Source organism: Argiope bruennichi, chromosome 9, assembly GCF_947563725.1.
Source record: "Argiope bruennichi chromosome 9, qqArgBrue1.1, whole genome shotgun sequence".
In the NCBI taxonomy this organism is placed as follows: domain Eukaryota; kingdom Metazoa; phylum Arthropoda; class Arachnida; order Araneae; family Araneidae; genus Argiope; species Argiope bruennichi.
Genome location: NC_079159.1, coordinates 126,936,404 through 126,956,368, shown reverse-complemented (window position 1 = coordinate 126,956,368; position 19,965 = coordinate 126,936,404). Strand labels below are relative to the sequence as shown.

Sequence of the window (19,965 nt, the reverse complement as noted above, 5' to 3'; positions counted from 1 at the left end):
TTCGATCGCTTAAAACCAAAATTTAACACATCATTGCAATTTTAGCAACATGATCATTTCATTTATCTAAATAAATGGGTTTTTGACTCATTGCATTTACACGCATGCAAATGAAGAGACTGACACAGGATCAACTCTAGACGGATTTGCTTCAAAATTTGATATGCATCTATGCTTTAGACGCTAAAACTATCTAGTTATTAGCAATTTGTAGTTTCATTTAAATATTCACTCGGACATATGGATACACAATCGCCTTGAGTACGAATTTTTACTCCAAATCTGATCAAATTTGGTGAAAAGGCGACGTACTCGAATTTTATTTTTCTACCTCAACGCGTTTTGGAGTTCATAGATAGATATCATTACAAAAATGTGTTTTTCGCGCTCTTAGTTAGCGGGTGGAGATTCGTCACATCTAAAGATCGAAATTTTTTTGATGATTACAATAATTTCTCTACCGAAAGAGAAAGTAACTATAATATTTATCATAATATTCCATAGTAAAATCCAATCTGAGCCGCAGCCTATTGTTGCCAAGGTCACTGACAAGCTCAATCTCCTTCCTTCTGAAAACGGCGGACAACCGGAGGAGCATAAAGGATTAATGTCAGATTGTGTCAGAACCGCTGTACTTGTATTAAACTTGATTATGGATTTTTTCAAGAAATCAGCAACTAACTATCACACAGTAAAGCTTTGAGGTCGGAGCGTCCAGTTTTTACAATCCTGTGTAAAGAAATCATTTTTTATTTCTTACATTCAAACCCCAAATTTTTCGTTCAGATCTGGTATACTATTCCGTTTCACCAGATCTGGTATACTATTTAAACAACGGGGGATTTCTGACTAGGAAACTGCTTAAGATCACTGGATTGTGAGGGGAATGGGGGTACAGATAAGTATATAGAAACTAAATGAAACTAACCTAATTGACTAAAAAACTAACCTTAAATTTGTAAAAAATGCACATTTTTTAATATAATGTTAGTGTACAATGTTTTTTAACATTTAATTTTTTAACATTTAATTGCAAAAATAATTAGGAAGTTAATTAAAATAAACTTAGTTACTATTTCATAATATATTGGAATCTTATTTATTTATTTATTTTACATTTAATTTCTCAGGTCGTGTAAAATAATAACTTTTACATTTAATTTATTTGAAGTTTATAGCTTCCTATAACGATAATTAAATACTTTATTTGTATGTAATAAAATCATTGTAACAAATTATCACGATTCATTTTTTGCAAAATTTATCATTTTACTGATTTTTTTTCAAAGGCATGCATATAAATAAAATCGCATACAATTTCACAATGCTCCCAAAATAAAAAAAGAAACAAAAATAAAATATTAACATGCTGATTAAAATAAAATTGTGCTGACAATGCCAGAGACGAGACCATGTTTAATTTGACAACCTTTCACCAATGTGATCTAAGAGCATGCAACATTGTAAGCGCTCATTTGATTAGTTAAGCAAATGAAATTTCATATTAAATATTTGTTTAACTGTTAACAGGAATTAACTATCCGTATTTCAGCATTTTAATAATAGATACTGAATCCATATTTATGAATAAATGGTTAGCAACAGCCGTGGTTATAGAGTGACTGCTTTCAAATGTTAATTTTTTTTTGTCGCAGCCATTATAAAAAAAGAAAGAAAAAACATAATGCGAACTCACCTGGTCTGCATTTATACATGACTTCTATGAACTTGCGAACATCAGGACATGGGTCATCTCTGAATGTTTCTTTAGATATGTACAAGTGGCAGCTTCTATGTTTGTGGCATCTATCGTGGACTACCTACTTGAAAATATCCACAAACTGTACAACACGTCTTCTAAATATTATTAAATAAATAATCTAATGCATAAAACAAGTATGTGTCTATTTTTACCTCTTAGCTGACAGACTTCGGAAAACTGATGGAATACATATATTTAACATTTATAGTGCAAACACCTATCAAATTTTGAGCCAAATCTAACAAGGGTTGACCGTCTGTCGGTCTGTACTTTCAGAAACATGTAAATGCGATAACTCAAAAACGAAATAACTTAAATATATCAAATTTGGTGTATGATTTTGCAACTATAAATGTAGTTCTATGCCAATTTTTTGTTTCTACCAGGTGGGAAGAAAACGTCTGAAATGCAAGTGCAATTTTTGAAACCACTCATTGCCAGGGATTCATCATCGAGAAACCTTGCTAAGAAATAGATGACAGATTTAGAAAAACTGCTAAATTCTTGCCAAAGGTTAATATTTCGTGACTTTTGTATGCCAATGCCTCAGAAGACATATACATATGCTACTGTCAGCTTTGAAAAGTAATTCTTTCTTAAAGTATTTAACTTAATAACAAAATTTAAACAAATTTCAGACGCTTTTGCTCACATTTTCACCTATAACTTTTCATATAATTATTTTACGAAAACGATTATAAACTATCTTAAAAAGAAAATGGCTATATTTTTAATAAGGCCATAAAATTTTTTTTAATCATTATTAATTTTTCTGAGTTTTTAAACAATTAATAACTATGGGTGTCATTCAGTGCGATCATTTATTATGGAGGTATCTGAAAATTGCACTGTACAAATGAAATTTTATTATATTAAACACATTTAAACATCGCATTACGCTGCAATTGCGACACATTCAAGATGAAATACTGCGACAGAAAAGCAATCCAAAAAAGGCTCTTCTTGTTCTTTTTCTTTTAGATTGGAAGGTCAACTCGAAATTTTTAATGAAAATTATGAAATTCATCGATATTTCGACTATTGGACTAGGCCAATAGCTTACACACCGCCATAATTGCAGTTGATGGCGAAAAATTCGAATTTTTTTTTAGGGATATAAATCAAATTTTCAAAAGTATTTTAAGGTATTTTCTTTATTGCTTCACATTCAAAAATATGTATAACACTTCACAATATGAAAAAAAGTCGGATGATCATTATCAAAACATAGTTGTTCAAAGCTCAATTATAAAGGATGAGCTTGACCAAGTGAAATGCTGTTTCTTATGCATACCACATTTTGCTGAAGGCAAATCGATTTATACAGAAGAAGAATAAGCCATACTTATGCCAAACAAAACGATGCTGCTGTCTGAATTTAGGCAATAAAATACACGTGAAAGCTAAACAAAAAAGCGTCTTGTGCGACTAAAATTTATTGTAATTCTGGAATAAATTTCGAGAAATTACATTTCATTTACCTGAATTTTTACATATTTGCAATTCCATGATGGTACAATTCAAAGCTTTTTTTTTTTGCAGTTTTTTTTCCCATTTTATAACTTAATTTTCAAAATATGCTTAATGCAGAAAATGCTGTTCCATTATTATTCAAAAAATGACATTATCAAATGCAAATAACATTACGTATTTATCGGTTTACATCCTATGTAATCTCTTAATTAGGATAAATTATATTCAATTATAGAGTATACAAGTCATTTTAATTGATTCTACAACTAAAAAAAATCACAAGGAATTAAACCAGGTGAACAAAAATTCTTATGATTCACATACCTTTTTAAAATATTAAAAACCTTATGCAACTGCCAAAAACTTATTTTAATTTTAAATTGTCTATTAAATTTGAATCAAACAAGTAAAATTTTCATTACTGTTAAGCATATTTTATTGCACATTGAACGTCAGCGGCACTTTCACTCTTATATTTGAAAATGATATGTATTATATATAAATCAATACCCCATGATTTAAATAATATGCATAGGAAAAGGCATTCTATTTGGCTCAGGGTTTTTTTTTCTTGTGACAATTGAGCTCTAACCATTTATACTTTGATTTTGATTACTTTACGCATTGATATTCTTAAACGGCCACTGAAAAACAATGCTTTCAGAAATAATGCTGAGACAGACCTTTAATGCTTTCGTGGATTGGCAAGCTGTGGAAATAAATGCGGTGCTTCTGTCCGGGCACAGATGTCCGGAATGAGCTTGCCTCCCGTAGAAGACATAGTGGACACTGATGACAGTGGACGGAGTGCAGCGTAGATGGAGCTCTTCATCGTCACAGGCATGCGACTGGAAAGGAGTCAGTGTCTGATGCCATGTCTCTGAAAAGAAGAAAAACCGATTCGTGTAAAAACTGCTCTAAACTCATGACAATAGAGTCTTTAACATTTCATAGGATGGTCGCAAAGTTATCAGTGCTGTCATCAAGTTATAAAATGCATAATAGAAAAAATTATAACTATCGCGTGAATAAATAGTACGTTGAGGAATTATTCAGATAGAGTCTGTAGATAGAAATTGAAATAAGAAATTTTTATTTGTCTAGGTTTGTTTTTATTTTAAAATAATTTTTAAAAAAAAATTTAAATAAGACTTCAATATACTTGTTACGGCGATTTGTTAATTAATATAACATGTTATCAAATCCGCCGTTTATATTGACCCAAAAGCACATGTCAAAGCTATCTGCAAGTCGGAATAACGCCTTCCTAACCTTGTAAAGTTTTGGAACAAAAGAGAAGTCACAGGCTGCTAAATTCAGACAAATAAGCAAACAAACATTTTTTTTTTTTTTTTTTGCCAAAAATTAACGAACAATAAGTGATTGAGAATATTATCATGCAAACATCCCACTATTCCAGGGAAATGGCCATCAAACGCTTCATCTATACTTCAAAGCATTTAAATTGTACTCGCTAAAGAATTTATCCTAGTTAGAATAAATTCTTAGTGCATAATATCCAAGCTAGCAACGATTGAAACCAGCAGATTTAAAAAAAAATAATGAAACTTCTTTTATGGTGATTTTTCTTCTACTCGCATTACCTACTTTGCCACTCTGTGTTTTCTATAAGATTTTAAAACAGTGTCATCACCTGTAACATCGATTACGAAAAATTTTGAAACATTATCAGTCGTTGAAATATCTTCTCTTTCATTTTTGTTTATTAATCCAAATGGGCAAAACTAATTTTGCACTGATCTTCCGTTTTGTTCGAATATTTATCCACGATGGTTCGAATCCTTTCTTTAATCACTTAAGTTTATCATATCATTACTTTCATGTATCCGTAGCAGGTCGAATGATCCAGAGTTATCGCATTGGCGCTCACCATAGATTGGGAATCTTTCGTCATCTTAGTGTGTTTCCGTTTCCGTTATTATGTTCACAAGCAAACTGGCAGGCAGAATAAATTTCCAAAATGTTTTCTTTCCAAACTGCAAAATGACCGAGGAAGATTTATAGCTCAGAGATGCACCCAGTTATGGAGGTAGTATTTCTCTTTTTGACGATTAAAATATTTTTTTACTGTATAATGCAACGAGAAAGTAAAATATCCATTGTAAACTGAGTGCAGTGAATCGATGCTGAGTGTACATCCCTTCTGCTTAACTTCTTTACCGATCATAAGGCAAAATCGGAAAAATGGGGAGCCCTTTAGAAAAATAAACGCAGACGATCGGAATGACGTTCGTTTCCTGCTTTGTGGCGAAGGAGGGACGCTTTTATCGCATATACATCTCGCTTTGTATAAACTACGCTGACATTTGTTTACGGTAGCCCGGATCGCGGGAGAAACTCGGAACAACCATCTCTCCGATTGCGATTCTTCTTGCAACATAACGTTTTTGATGAAAGATGTCGTAATTACCGTTTGGCGAGGGTCCTTCAGAAATCTGCTGTTTATGTGCTTTCTAAACCAGCTCACTCCGATAAAATGTTCCATTATTGCTGAATGCTCTGCCTTAGGAAAAGAGAAGCCCAATTGAAAATGCTTTTCATGAGCAATTTACTTTTCAAGAATCGAAGGATTTAGAGTTGAGAAAATACTAGATCAAGTAACCTCCTCGCGATTTTCTCGTGTACAAACATACTAACGCTCTGATACTTTGCAGTACAGTGAAGACCGAGTGTGCATTTGGAACATCTTCCTTCACTCCGACTGGAACCAAAATTTGATACAATGTAGGAGGGGAAAAAACATTTATTTAAAAATTGTGTCTGCTTATATAACTTTATTTATTAGATCGTTACGTATTTGAACTTTGAGTTCATAGAGACGCGACAGAAAGTATACACTTGATAATTTCATAAATATACATATTGGATTTCATTTATCTAAATTGTTGTGTTTTTCAGTCATAGCATTTTCATATTTTTGGAGAGAAAGGCTGATAAACAATGACCCCTCCCCCGGTGGATTTGATACAGATTTACAATTCTGACAGTAAATTAAATTATTAATTATAATTAGTTTCATAAGAATTGAATTCTTATGATCGTTGTGCTTTTTATATTACAATGTCCTCATGAGTGCGAATGGTGAGACAAACTTCCCATTTATAGATTTCTTCCAAATTTCGTAGAAATCTGGAATTGTGGTGTTACGATAGCATACAAAATATCAGCCATCGAGTTTGTAGCGTTTTTGAGTTTTGTGCAACAGACAAGCAGCCATAATCTAGAAATGCTTTTTTTAGTTTCACGAAGAGATGTAAAATGTACTGATTCATTCAAATCTCTTTAATGATGGATTCGATTTTGATTACAATGCTTTGCTTATTTTGTGAAATATTTGATGAAAGAATAAAATTGGTTTGAATTATATAAAAATAAAAAGCACTATTACAAATTGTATTTAAAATAATTTTTCAAAAATTAGAAGAAAAAAAATTACACGAAAATATTAGCATCGCTGAAAAGCTAATATTTTTTCAATTTTTAAGCAGTGTAAAAATAACTTGTGTAATTACATCATCCGGAGTTACATAAGGAAAAATTTTAAATTACAGTTAATTTAGCAATTTGGAAAGGTAACTAAAATTTTGGAAAGTTTCTTTGTGAAATCATACTTCATAAGAAGTAACTATGTACCAAGGCATGTAGTTCTAGATCTAGAGGTTTGCTCTGAAGAGTATTGAACGAATTTGCCTTGCAAAACTTACAGAAAGTACGCCAGCCAGAAAATATCCGTAACTTTAATAAATAAATTTCTGAAATTGATGCAGAAGATGTTATCATTGTTGCTAATTTTTTTCCTTGTCCAAAAACCAGAATAGACTAGTGAATAAGAATTTTTATCAGTATTCACTTAAATTGATAGATAAAACAGTCTAGCTTGAAGAATGTCAGCACACAGAGAGAGAGAGAGAGAGACAACACTGCTTTACAGGCTATTTCTTACATTAAAAACTAAAGATTTTGTTTTATATCTTTATTTATTGGGTGTGTTAATCCATATTTGTGCCCCATCTCAAGTTCCAATGGGTATTACTATTATATATTTGTAGCTGTTGAGTTCATTTAAGTCGTTCGCCGTCTACAACAACCTCTTTCGGCCGTGTTTACAGTTTCCGGAATGTCGGATGGTTTCGGTTTCCCTCCGCTGGAAAACAGAGATGCAATGGATGCTCGCATAAAATTCTGAGCAGCATTATTGAAGCCGATCTACAGATTAAGACTGTTGAAGAGTGAATTTGTCATCGAGTTAGTAATAAGCGAGAATGTTTACACGAAACAGATATTTGAATCGCAGTGATAATTGAGACAGCCAATTTGTACAGAAGCATTTGGAGCCAAATGTGGACTCGTCGGAAAACCACAAAGCATGATTAGTATGAAGTATTTAATATTTCTGAGAATATTACGAACCATTTTCAGAATTTCAATATTTTTCGAGACTGTTTAACAATTAATGATAAAAAAAAATTATGTAAATCCGAAGACTACTGACTATCAATAAAGGAAAAGTACAAAAACCTTTGTATTGAATATTTTTTTGTATTTAATGTTTAATATTTTGTATGACAACAGAAATAGTAAAAAAAAAGAAGAAGAAAAACCCTTTTAAGAAAAATATTGTAATAAGCTCGATTCAACTCTGGAAATGAGATATGTCTTCCTTCCATTCAATTTTATTTTATAAAACTTAGTTCCATCAAACTGCGAAAAACGCGATTTAACTGAGTTTGAATGCGGGATAATTGTAAGCGTTCAGAGCATCAGAACCAGTATCAGTAAAACGGTTACATTTGTGAAGGTTCGACAGGAGCAGTCATTAATTTTTAATTTTTAAAGCTTGTATGGACAACCAAGCAGAAAACCGGGTCTCAGCGTCAGGCTTGTGGTCGTCACAGGCTACTGAATGCTCGAGCTGAAAGGAGAACCGCCAGAATTGCTCAGTCCAATAGAAGAGCAGCAAATAGCAGTGAATCTTAACCAAGGAGTAACTTCGAACTTCTCTGAAAGAACTTTTCGCCACCTATTACACCGTATGCGCTATGGAAGCCGACGACCTGTTCGAAAACTACTACTATCTGCCTTGAGCAAAAGAAGTTTCCAATTTGCAAACCTATTCATCTGGCACCTGGTTGGAAAGCTCTTATTAGTTGCATTCTCTTATCAAACGCTTATAATACTGGGGAAAGAAATGATGAGGACATTGTCTTTTTCTTTTATCTCAGGTCCAACAGAATCTACTTTCGTTTTCTAACTTCTAATACTCAAGATATTTTGTTGTAGATTATTGACTTTCATTTTACCCACCAAACTCTGGATACGAAATTAAAATAGGCATATTGATTGGAATTAATAAGGAAGGCCAGTAGAAAGATACTGTCATGTAGGACTAAAGGAATTTAGTCAATCGACCGATGCATTCCAATGAATAATGCCATCACAGAAAAAATTATCATCAAAAAGATTCTGATAAAGAATTTTTGACTTAAACACGTTCAAAGTCTTTTTTCTTTAATTTAATGAAAATGAATAATTTATATTCTGTCCAGCATTTACTTCATCCATTTTTCATGATTTTCTTCAGTCTCTCTGGCATAATCCATAAATATTATCCATATAATTATTTTTTGAGTGATACATAACAACATTCTAAATGACAATTTGAGAAACATAATTTGTTTATTTCACAAATCCAGAAATTTCATACACGAGAAAATAAAAACTACAGAAACGCTTCATCATTATCACACAATCATTAGTATACATTTCACAAATCCGGAAATTTTGGATTGGAAAAAGTATGGAAAAAAAATCCAGAATATCCGGATCACAATGAGCCCTGAATTAAATATGTAACTGAAAAAGGGAGCAATTTTAGTATTTTCCTGGGCACTCATTAAAGTTGAGTGGTACTGTATCAACCTAATAATTTTGCATCAGTTACGCAATACTCATATACAGATCAAATGTATCAGGTATCCAATTGAGACCCATAGGTAATCTCTAGGGATTGCAATACCGGTATACCGGAATACCGAATACCGGTATTTTGAGCCATTTGTACAATTTTGTAATACCGGTATTCACAAGTTTAAATACCGGTTTTTCGGTATTTACTAGAAATTTTTTAAATTGTCTCCACTATATGTTTAGGTATCGCGAACACAGCAATATAGTATACGTTTTTGTTTTTATGTCTCCCTAACGGGCGAAATTAGCTAATTAATGGCTTAATTAATTGCTTAAATCTAAATTAGCGAAACATAGATTACCCCTGAAAGAAAATATTGTATCCATAACGACTAATGGAGCAACAATTATAAAAATAGTTGGAAAGTTGATTGGTGCAAATCAGCAGTTGTGCTATGCACATGGAATTCAATTAGTAGTAATAGATGTATTATACCAAAAATATAAAGAGCAGAAGAATCCAAATACTGTGGATATAGAAACTTCGGATTCCAACTATATTAAATTGAAAAATCGCACAGAAGAAAGGCATACCGAAATAGAAAATGTCTTATGGTATTTACATAATTTAATGATTTTAAAAATGAAAATGAAAAAGAAGAAAATAAAACAATCAATTGAAATCTAATTAAGTTAGAGTAAAGTTTCTAAAAATTTTTTCCCACAAACCTATCCACATTCAGAATTTGGTTCAATTATTAAAGATTATGATGTCACTACTGTCGATAGTGAAAAGGAATCGTCTCTTGAACAAAAATTAGAATTAGCAATAAATAAAAAAATATCAACGAACCAAAATACAATACAGAAATCAGCTATATCCAAAACCATCCGACGAGAAATCGATTTATTTGAAGATGAGGAATTTAGAGGTAAATACTTGGAAAAAGTATATCGCGCATTGCTAACAGTACCACCAACTAGTGTAGATGCCGAAAGAGCGTTTTCGGCAGCTGGTAATTTTTACACAAAATTACTTTTCAGGCTTAATGACAGTACAATTGATGCATTACGTTTTTTTAGATCACATTTCAAAAATTTGTAATAGTACCACAAACTGAATAGTGATGTTTACACTATTTTTGCGATTTAAATAAATAAGATGTTTCTTTACTTTTTTGTGATTATATACTGTTATAATTTATAAGTTACAAATAATTTTTTGTGATATTTACACTCTAACAAAACTGGCAAATAAAAAACAAACACCTGTGTTTTCTTTCTTTTTCCAAAATTTCTAATACCGGTATCCCGGTATTAAGATTTAAAAAATACCGAATACCGGTATTGAAATTTTGGTCCGGTATTGCAATCCCTAGTAATCTCCTGTACTTCTTCCGTTTTCGGTCGGTGATATTGTATTAACCCTTTCGAGGGCAGTGGGAAGTATGTTTCCCACCAAATATATCAATTTTTGTATGAAATTATGTAGGTTGGCATAAGTTCTGACACATTTTTTTATTAAGTCAGAAACTTAGATGCTTCAGTTCTTTATCTCAGACAAAATGATGTGTCTTGATTTGTTACTTAATTATTAATTAACCAAATTAATTAATCAAATTAAATTTATCTAATAAGCTAAATGAATCCCTTTTCTTATTCTAATTTCAAGCCTAAAAATATTTTAACATAATATGACTAGAAAAAAATGGCCATTTAAAGGGTTAACTTGATACAAGGCATGCGATATATGCATGCGTTTTGTTTTCCTTATTTACCTATATAATAGCGATTCAAACTGCGAATGTCTTTAAGAAAAGTACATTTTGTAGATTATAATGGCTCATAGTAACAATATTATATGCAGTAATACCATAAAACTTTAAATCATTTTCAAGATAATTTAACCGAGAATCTAATTCATTAAATTATGTACAATTACTATTATTTTTTAAATTATAACGAAACAGCCAGGAAAAAAACATAGCTAGTTTAAGTCGATATGGCATAGCTTTTCTCCATTAAAAGGTAGCCAATGAGCACGAATGTTCAAATAGCCAACAAGATATCTTATTATTAATAGATATAAGCAAATTGTAGTGATTTTTTTAGAATTAAAAATAGATCGTTTTCCCATGTTTTTGCGACTGCTATCAAATTAGTAATTTTTTTTTTTCGTATTCTTTCATTTTGTGAGTAATCAAAACGTTAAAAAATAAACGAAATGGCACAAAGAGTTGACTGGCCACCCAAAAAAAGCAATGCAAAGTCTTATTTTTCCATGAGCGAGGAGTTACTTATTATAAAATTAGAAAGAAAATAGATGAAAATGTAACTAAAGGTGGTATTTCTAAATTTTTAAAGGAGCTTAAGAAAACTAGTAAGTGTAAGAAAAGGTGCATTAAATCAAATAATGAGAATAATCAAAAGACTGAGTCGACATGATAGAAGTAAATTATATGGGAATATGCAGTGAAATGGCGCAATGCATTATGAAAGTGATTGCGAGTACTATTCAACTCAAATTGCAGAATCTAGTCTAAATGAAAGAATTCCCCCCCCCCCCAAAAACAATTTTTAAATACAAAACAAAGATGAAAGCGGGCAAAACACCATCTTAATATGACAGCCAAAAAATGGGACTGTCTGATTTGTGGTGATAAGAAGAAAAAAAAAAAATTCCTATCTGGCAGCGATGACAGACGCGTTCGATTTCCAAACTGATTGCATTACATCTACTGTTAAACATCCAATTAGTGTTATGATCTGGGAATGTGTGACAGCAAAAGAGGTTAGCAACATTTTTGGGATGAATGAGAATATAAATGCCCAAAGATACATAAATGAAATATTCGTTCCAAAACTTCTGCCTTCTTTCTCATACGATCTTTTCCCATATAATGATGATTTCAAAAGGAAAGGATGATTTCGTGCCTGTTGCCACTGTACGTAAAAACTGGTTTCAAGTCTATATATCCTTGAAAGAGTGCATTGTTATGCTCTAAAACACTTCTTGTAATTCAAAACAATTTTATTATTTAAAAGTACTAAACTGACAACTTTTTATAAAAGTGCTTTTTATTTATCTTTAGACATTTAAAAATGTTACTTATATTAAGTATTGAACTAAGACTTCAATACTTAATAGAACATAAGATAAGTTTCAGAGAACAATTTCAGAAGATTTCAAATCAATTTTGAGAAGTTTTTGTTACAACTGACCGTTTTCTTCGAAAAATTCTCAAAAGAGCATTATTTTGTGTTGCATTAAAGTTTTAATACAGCACAAAATGATACTTGTCACTAGATAATAAAACAGATGTAACTTCATTTATAATTCACATAAAGTAAAAAGAAAGAAATATTCAGAAAATTTATAAAATAAGCTACACATTTAAATCACAAAAAAATTCAATAATTTTGTCGAAGATTATGATTTTAATCCAGTCGAATACCTTTATAGACAGTGTTTAATATGTACTGACTGGAAAGACGTCGGTGCTGATTGTAATTGATACAATCGAGTATCAGTACCCAATATAGACAAACCGGATATCAAGTCAGACTTAGTGCGAATTCTTGTAGAATGATGTTTTTATTATTATTCATTAACATTACGCACAACAACAATTCAGTGCTTTCTAAAAATAATGACCCTCAATGCCTGTGTCAATGAGCCATTAAACGTCATCACATACACAGGTTCTTTTTAACTCCATCCTTTCTCTCTTGTTTAGAAATTCTAGGAATTTATAGAAGTTTACACGTGTTATTTTTACATCTTCATAAGGGGGGCTGGAAGATAAGAACAATAGAAATCAATAAAATACTTTATCCCATTTTTTACCGGAGGGTTAGGATCAAATTTGATCCCTGCTAGCATTTCAGATGTTAATATTATGGCTACGATAACGTAACAACATGAGCAGCAGAGATTCAAAGACCTTTTCGCAAATGATCCTACTGATAGAGAAAGTGACGACAGATAAGATTCTTCAGATACTGATGAAATTTTGGACGGTGATTCTCATACAGAATCGGAGCATACATGAATACTCGAGAAAATCTGATCGAAAGGTGTTATCTGCTTGTGAAAGAATAGCAAATCCTTGTATAAAATACATTCTTTTATAATATGAATAAGTTATCTTAATTTGTTAAAAATTCATTTCATTCCGAATGAAGAATTAGAGTCTTTTTTAGTAGATATAGGAAAATTAAAAACAAATGTTACGAATTCCCAAAGTTGTATATTTAAACTTCTTTTTCCAAACAATTTCAAAAATCAACTATATGTAAAATAAAGATTTTTTTAATTCTTTCAGTATTTTTATACAAAAAATATTTATTTTAAAAATAATAAGTTTTATATGAATGGAATAGGAAAAGAGAAATAAATACAGAAAAGATGAGAAAAAAAAGGAGTCAATTTTGAATTTTCTTATCAGAAGTCGTATTTGTGTTTTAAATAGAATATATTTGAATGAAAAATATTGATACGTTCTGACAATATATTACTTTTACAAACAGCCAATACGATCAGAAATAAGTGCCTGACAATTTCAGGTTAAAATGACCCCACGCGTGTACTAATGTTAAAAAAAAAAAAAAAAAAAAAAAAAAAAAATGGGTGCGCGTCTTAAAGGATTTAAAAAACTAAACGGAATTGCCTCCCACCCTCCCACATTTTAACCTGAGCATCGACTTGACTGATAGAATCAATAATAATTTTGAACATGAGATCACACATCAAATCTCATTTTAAAAGGTTGTTGCGTTTCTGAGCCATGGAATTTCAATACGCACGATTAGACAGGCACAATCGCGGGTCGAGCTGAAATGTGATGCGGATTGCAATTTTGAGAATACACCTATATTCCAAATTTCATACTCTAGAATCCTACATTCTCATTTTCGCGTGCATTTGGTGCATCTCACGCGTGCATCGCGTGCATTAACAGACTGATAGATTTACCCCAAAAATTGATAAAAACATTAGTTAAGTGGAAAAAAAACTGCATCAAATTTCATCGACTTAGCTCATTTGTTCTTATGTTGTCGAATTCATAAACATAATTCCAAAAATGGTATCTAAAACATGCATATTAATTAAAATACAGCGATCAAATTCTCTAAAGATTTTCATACTCTATATTTCGTGTACAAGAGACTACACAAAATTAAGCATAGAAGTTGAAATCGCCAATTCATTCCAACAATAATCATTCATAGTTTTTACTGTTCGATGCCTTCTCTATGTGACGTTAATCGACGAAAACCTCAATATAACCCAGGCAAGTAGGGTTGTTGTTTTTTCTGCTATCCTCTAAAATGTCTTCGTTGTTCGTATTGCGGCGAGAATATTTTTATAGGATTGAATTTCAGTTCGATCTGATCTGAGAGAAGTGGAACTGACAGCTCTGCACTACAAAGCAGGAAATCCCACTAGCATTTTATTTTATTTCCCCGTCATTTTCCCCCCTCAACGATTAACAACAATAAAAGGATGTCTTGATTTGAAATGCCTGTGGCGTTCCTTGAACTCACGCTTTTGAACAATGGACTCTTTCAAATGAACAAATCAGAGATCCAAAAGGAATTCAGATTTGGATCGAGATGAGAATCAAAATAATGTTTTTCAATAATTTGTGAAATTAAACAAATTACCGAGGAATTAAAAGTGAAAACCTTAAGACAGTGTATTTGTCGAATACTTTCTAACATAACAAATGTCAGTAATATCATTTTATTGCTTTCTCGTTTGCGAAATGTAGAAAAAGTATTGTAATCGTCAAAAAATTTGAACTCAAGATTTTGACGAATCATCGCGTTTTAGACCTGAATTCGAAAAACACATTTTTGGGAAATGTCTGTCTCTCTGTCTATGACAAAAATAACTCAAAAACGTTTGAGTTATTTTATATTTTATTGAGTTACTTAAATGTCAAATTTGATGCAAGAGTTTGTGACTTCATTTATAGTTCTGTGTCAAATTTTGGTTTCAATCGATTGAGCAAGAATGTGTCTAAGACAAACATTCGATATTCGGATACAATTAACAGCATAGCAGGGATTATTTACCAAAACATAAGCCAGGGGTCACACGACAGATTCAATAAAAATGCAAAATTCTCACCAAAGGTTAACAGTTCGTAACTTACTAAAACGGGTTTGATTGCATATTTTTAGTGTAATAATAATTTATATTTTGATTAATTTAATAATGATTTAATTAATTCAATGTAAACACACATCGCAGTCCCAAAATTTTATAAATCATTAAGGCTGTATATTTTACAAATTTATTTAAGTGATAACTAAGCTAAAAGCATTTTTTAATTGACTTATCTGCGCACTCCTTTCCCTCCTCCAATTGGAACAAAATTTTAATTGGCAATTAAAACACATACCGTAATTCAATAATGTAAATAACTGAACAATCAAATTATTGCATTCAAATGTTTGCAAATATACCAACTAACAGGTAGTCGATCTTTTGACCGATTTGATACAGATTAGATACAGATCTATAACTCTGTTATATATGTACACTCTCTACTAATAAGTATTTGGACACGCATGCAAATGAGGATATCTACAGTCCTGATCTATGTCATATCTTCTCTACTTAAATATGGTGTAGGAAACATCATTGGCATTAGTCGTATGCAGGATGCCAGGAAATCCAGAGCTGTCTGACTTCGAGAAAGGCGGATATCATTGAAATGGCCGATCCTTAAGGGATATATCTAAAACATATCAAAATCGACAGTTGCCTTTGTGATTAAGAAGTGGAAGGTGAGTGGTGATTGTCGGAATGTGCCTCGACACAGTAGACCCACGAAATTCAGTTACAGAAGCCAATGAGTGCTATCCAAACAAATTCGAAAAAACCACCCCAAGCCAATGGCCAACATATTTAGGGAGTTCCAACAAACATCCAAGACTGTTGTTTCGATTAATATCTTTCGTACATTTGCTTGGTTTCCTTGATCGTGCTGCCGCCCCTAAGCCTTCGATCTCAAAATCTAGCCGTGCCGCTCGGTTGAGGCGATGCAAGGCATGTCGAAATTGGGCCATAGATGAATGGAAACAGGTTCTCTGAAATGATGAATCAAGGTTCAATCTCTTCCAGTCGGATGACCGAATCTAGGTTTGGCGTATGCATGGAGAACGACTTTCGCCAGAAAGCATTGTGCCTACAGTAAAGTTTGGCGGAGATGAAATTATGGTCTGGTGATGTTTCTCGTGGTATGGACTAGGACACTTGATTCAAATTCTTGGTAAGCTCAACGTCTACTCTTACTCCACTATTTTAGACAACAATGTGTTTCCTACTTTGTGGTAATTTTACGAGTTGGTTCATTATTATTTCCGGGATGACAACGCCATCTGTCATGTTGCAAGGTTCCCAATGGATTGATATGATGACAATGGGGTGAATCGATTGGACTGATCTTCCCAGAGTCCAGACTTGAATCCTTTAGAAATCTCTGGGACGTGTTGGACCGCCGAATCAAAAAGTGCAACAACCGTCCAAAGATTGGTGAAACTACTGGCAAGTATTCTCCAAGTCGAGTGGAAGAAAATACCACTGTCCGTCATCCAAACATTAGTGGAAAGCATGCCCCGAAGGATTAAAGCCGTAATTGCCTTAGATGGAGGCTCTACCAACTGGTGAATATGAATAAATTCTGTTTATCTTTTTTTTCCACATATGTCCAATTACTTATTGGTAGATAGTGAATATGCTGAATCTCATCCATTTAACTCTGAGTTTCAGAATTAACTTGTCAATAGGCAGCAAACAGGCCTACTTCCATTGAAATATTTAATCCAAAATTCAACAGAAATCCGAACTGTTAAAAAGACCACATAGCTAGCTCGTTGCATCTTCTAATGACCGAGTTTACAAATTCGAATAGCGATCTAATTGCAACCAGGACAGGTTTCCCCAAAATTTTCGCTCAAACTTTCTGATAAAGGTGAATATTTGTTTTGGACACGTTTTTTCCAACTAATTGAAACAAAAATTTGACATAGAAATACAGTCACAAAATCACATACCAAATTTGATATATTTAAGTCATTGCAATTTTGAGTTATCACGGTGACATGCTTCTAAAAGTAAAGACCTGCATACGTTTAACCCTTGCTGGATTTATCTCAAAATTTGATAGGCGTCTACACTACAGATATTAAATCTGTGTATCGAATTTTATATATTTAGCTTTCTTCGTTTTAAAGTTATCGTACGAACATATATTCAAAAACCCGGGCAGAGAGATGTCTTCTCAATCAATTTTGTGAAATTGTAAAAGAAATTAAGAAATTTGGTGTAGAGACCTTATTACCAATTTCATTTAAGTAGCTTAAAATCTTTTAGCTATCTTTGTCACAAACAGACAGACATTTTTCAAAAATGTGTTTCTCGAACTCAGGGAAATCTAAAACATGGAGATTCGTCAAAATCTCGATTTCATGTTAATCCAAGAATATGAATTCGGGGGGGGGGGGACTAAAACTTGGAAAATCATTCAAATATCATTTTTTTTTTTTACGACTCTAAACACATTTACTGTAAAAGTTTAAGCTGGCTTTTTAAATGTGTAAGGAAAAAGAGATTATAACAGGATGACGAATTTTATGATCAATAATAAGTTCAGTATTCAATTTCTTCCGATTCAAATAAAAAACGCATCATGATTAAATTGTGCTCAAATAGAATTTTTATTTTTACAATATTTATATAAATAAAGAAATTAAATAATTCTACATAAAATTTATTAATTTAATACAAAAAGGGCAATAAATTGTAAATATTTAACTAAAAAAGGATGAATTAGTTAATTGATGAAAAGAAATTTTTAGTATGCCGCGATATCAAAAAAAGAGTAAAAAGAGTAAGAGTTGTAAGAAAGAGGCAAAAAAATTAAATGAGAGTGTTGGTACTAATAAATATTCAAATAATTTAATATGAATTGAAATTAAAATTAGCTGAATTTAAATTTCATTTCAACCTAAAAGAATTTATTCCACTCACCCATACCAATTCACAAAAGTAAATCAGATAATAAATTATCTAAGAAAAACAATCTTACAAATTATTTATTGTCTATGTCCTACTTTCTTAACAAAAAAAAGCTTGAATAGGCAGGATACTTTAGAGAATTCAGTAATATTAATAATCCAGATTAAATTCAAAAACATTTTGTTTAAATTTAAAATTATAGGAAAAATGTAAACAACATACATATTATGACGTCATGGAATAGTAACTCTCTCGTACCGTTTTTTTTTTTTTTTTTTTTTTTCCTGCTATATAAAACTAACCCGCAAACATTGCGTAACTTATGAAGCCCTTTCAAGAGTCACTAACAATAACTATATTATTGCAACAATTTCCAAAAGAGAGAAAAAAAAAAGATTCAAAATGACTGCATACAAAAAGTTTAAATTCATAGATTGACTTTTCTATTTTGTGTATTAATAGAAAAATCTGTCTATGAATAAATGTGCGAAATGTATTGTACACACATTTAATATAGTTAATGTACGCACAATACATTTCGTAGAAGATTTCATTTCTATAATCAAACAAAAAATTAAATAATTTCTTTTAAAGAACTGATTGTGTAAAGGTTTAACAAGGGTTTGTTGGTTTAATAAATTTTGAAATTGCTTATGAAACAGTTAGATAAATTAATATTTGTATATAAAACCAGAAATTTCATAACAAAAATAACAAATTGCACTTACCATAATGATCATTTGCACATGATTTAGTAATAAAACGGGAAAAAAAGCATGCCAAAATGAGACCAATTTCCAAACGGGTAGAAAATTTCATTTTTCTTCTTCTCAAGATCTAAGACAAACGGCGCACATGCCTGTCTTTCCCTCCATCGAATTCTGAAATTCGGTAAACATCAGTGGATGAGGAATAGTGGCTGGCGCGATCAGCCAAGACGCCAACTCGCCAAGTTCAGTTTTTGATGATTTGCAGATAATCCCATTCCCTGCACACACAGATAGAGCGATGATTATCATTTGCTATAAACTATTTTCATGTGATTAAAACTGAAAGAGGACCTTGTTAAGTTCATTGAGTAAAGAACAGATAAGCATTTTATTATTGAATTTTTTTTTCTTAAGAAATGTCGAAACACTCTTCAACTTTCAAGTATTACTAAAAAAGATTTCACTACCATTTTTAAGAGACAACTGAAAGATACCAGAACAATATTGCCTAAAAAATAGTTAGGGATAATTTTGATCAATTCGTAACCACAACTGAAAGGCTAACACAAATCAAATAAACTGTCGGAAAGTTTTTATGGTTAAAAAAATAAATGCGAACCAATAAGATAAACATAACCTTAATTGCCCATATTTATTTACTCTGAGTTGTATAAAAAGATAAAATTTCGCTTCTGAAGTTCTACTTATTTGCTGATGAATTAGAATCGTGGATTTTTTAATAATTTGATGTTCTCGATATCAATATGCTATTTTAATATTTCAGGATTTTTTTATATTAAGTAATCAATTTATTCAGTTTTATTTTCAAACGTGGAGTTCCACCTATTAGTGATTATGAAAAAAAAATGCTTGGAAACATAAAAATAATTAAAATAAAAGTATATACTTTTTAATAAAATAATACATGTTTCTTATCATGAAATTTATTTTGCTACAACGCTAAAACAGTTCAAGAATTTTAAAAATATTTCCCAAATGTAAATGAGCTATATATCCACCGTAGAACACGCAAAGAATGTCAAGTGATCGATTAATCAGAA

At 31.5% G+C, this 19,965-nt stretch overlaps 1 protein-coding gene across 3 annotated transcripts in view; it reads right to left on the bottom strand.

The window, feature by feature from the left end:
* LOC129984290 (protein eva-1 homolog C-like) overlaps window positions 1-19,115 on the bottom strand; it is a 51,297-nt gene extending 32,182 nt beyond the window's left edge. For 2 of the 3 annotated variants that reach the window (XM_056094150.1, XM_056094149.1), the window contains exons 1-3: window positions 18,923-19,115; window positions 3,919-4,115; window positions 1,697-1,820 (exon numbers count right to left, since the gene is read on the bottom strand). In XM_056094150.1, coding sequence (XP_055950125.1) covers window positions 1,697-1,820; window positions 3,919-4,115; window positions 18,923-19,013 — 412 coding nt within the window. In that variant the 5' untranslated portion in view covers window positions 19,014-19,115. The remainder of the gene's footprint in view (window positions 1-1,696; window positions 1,821-3,918; window positions 4,116-18,922) is intronic. The other variant, XM_056094148.1, reaches the window with a different exon arrangement.
* Between the last annotated feature and the right edge of the window lie 850 nt (window positions 19,116-19,965).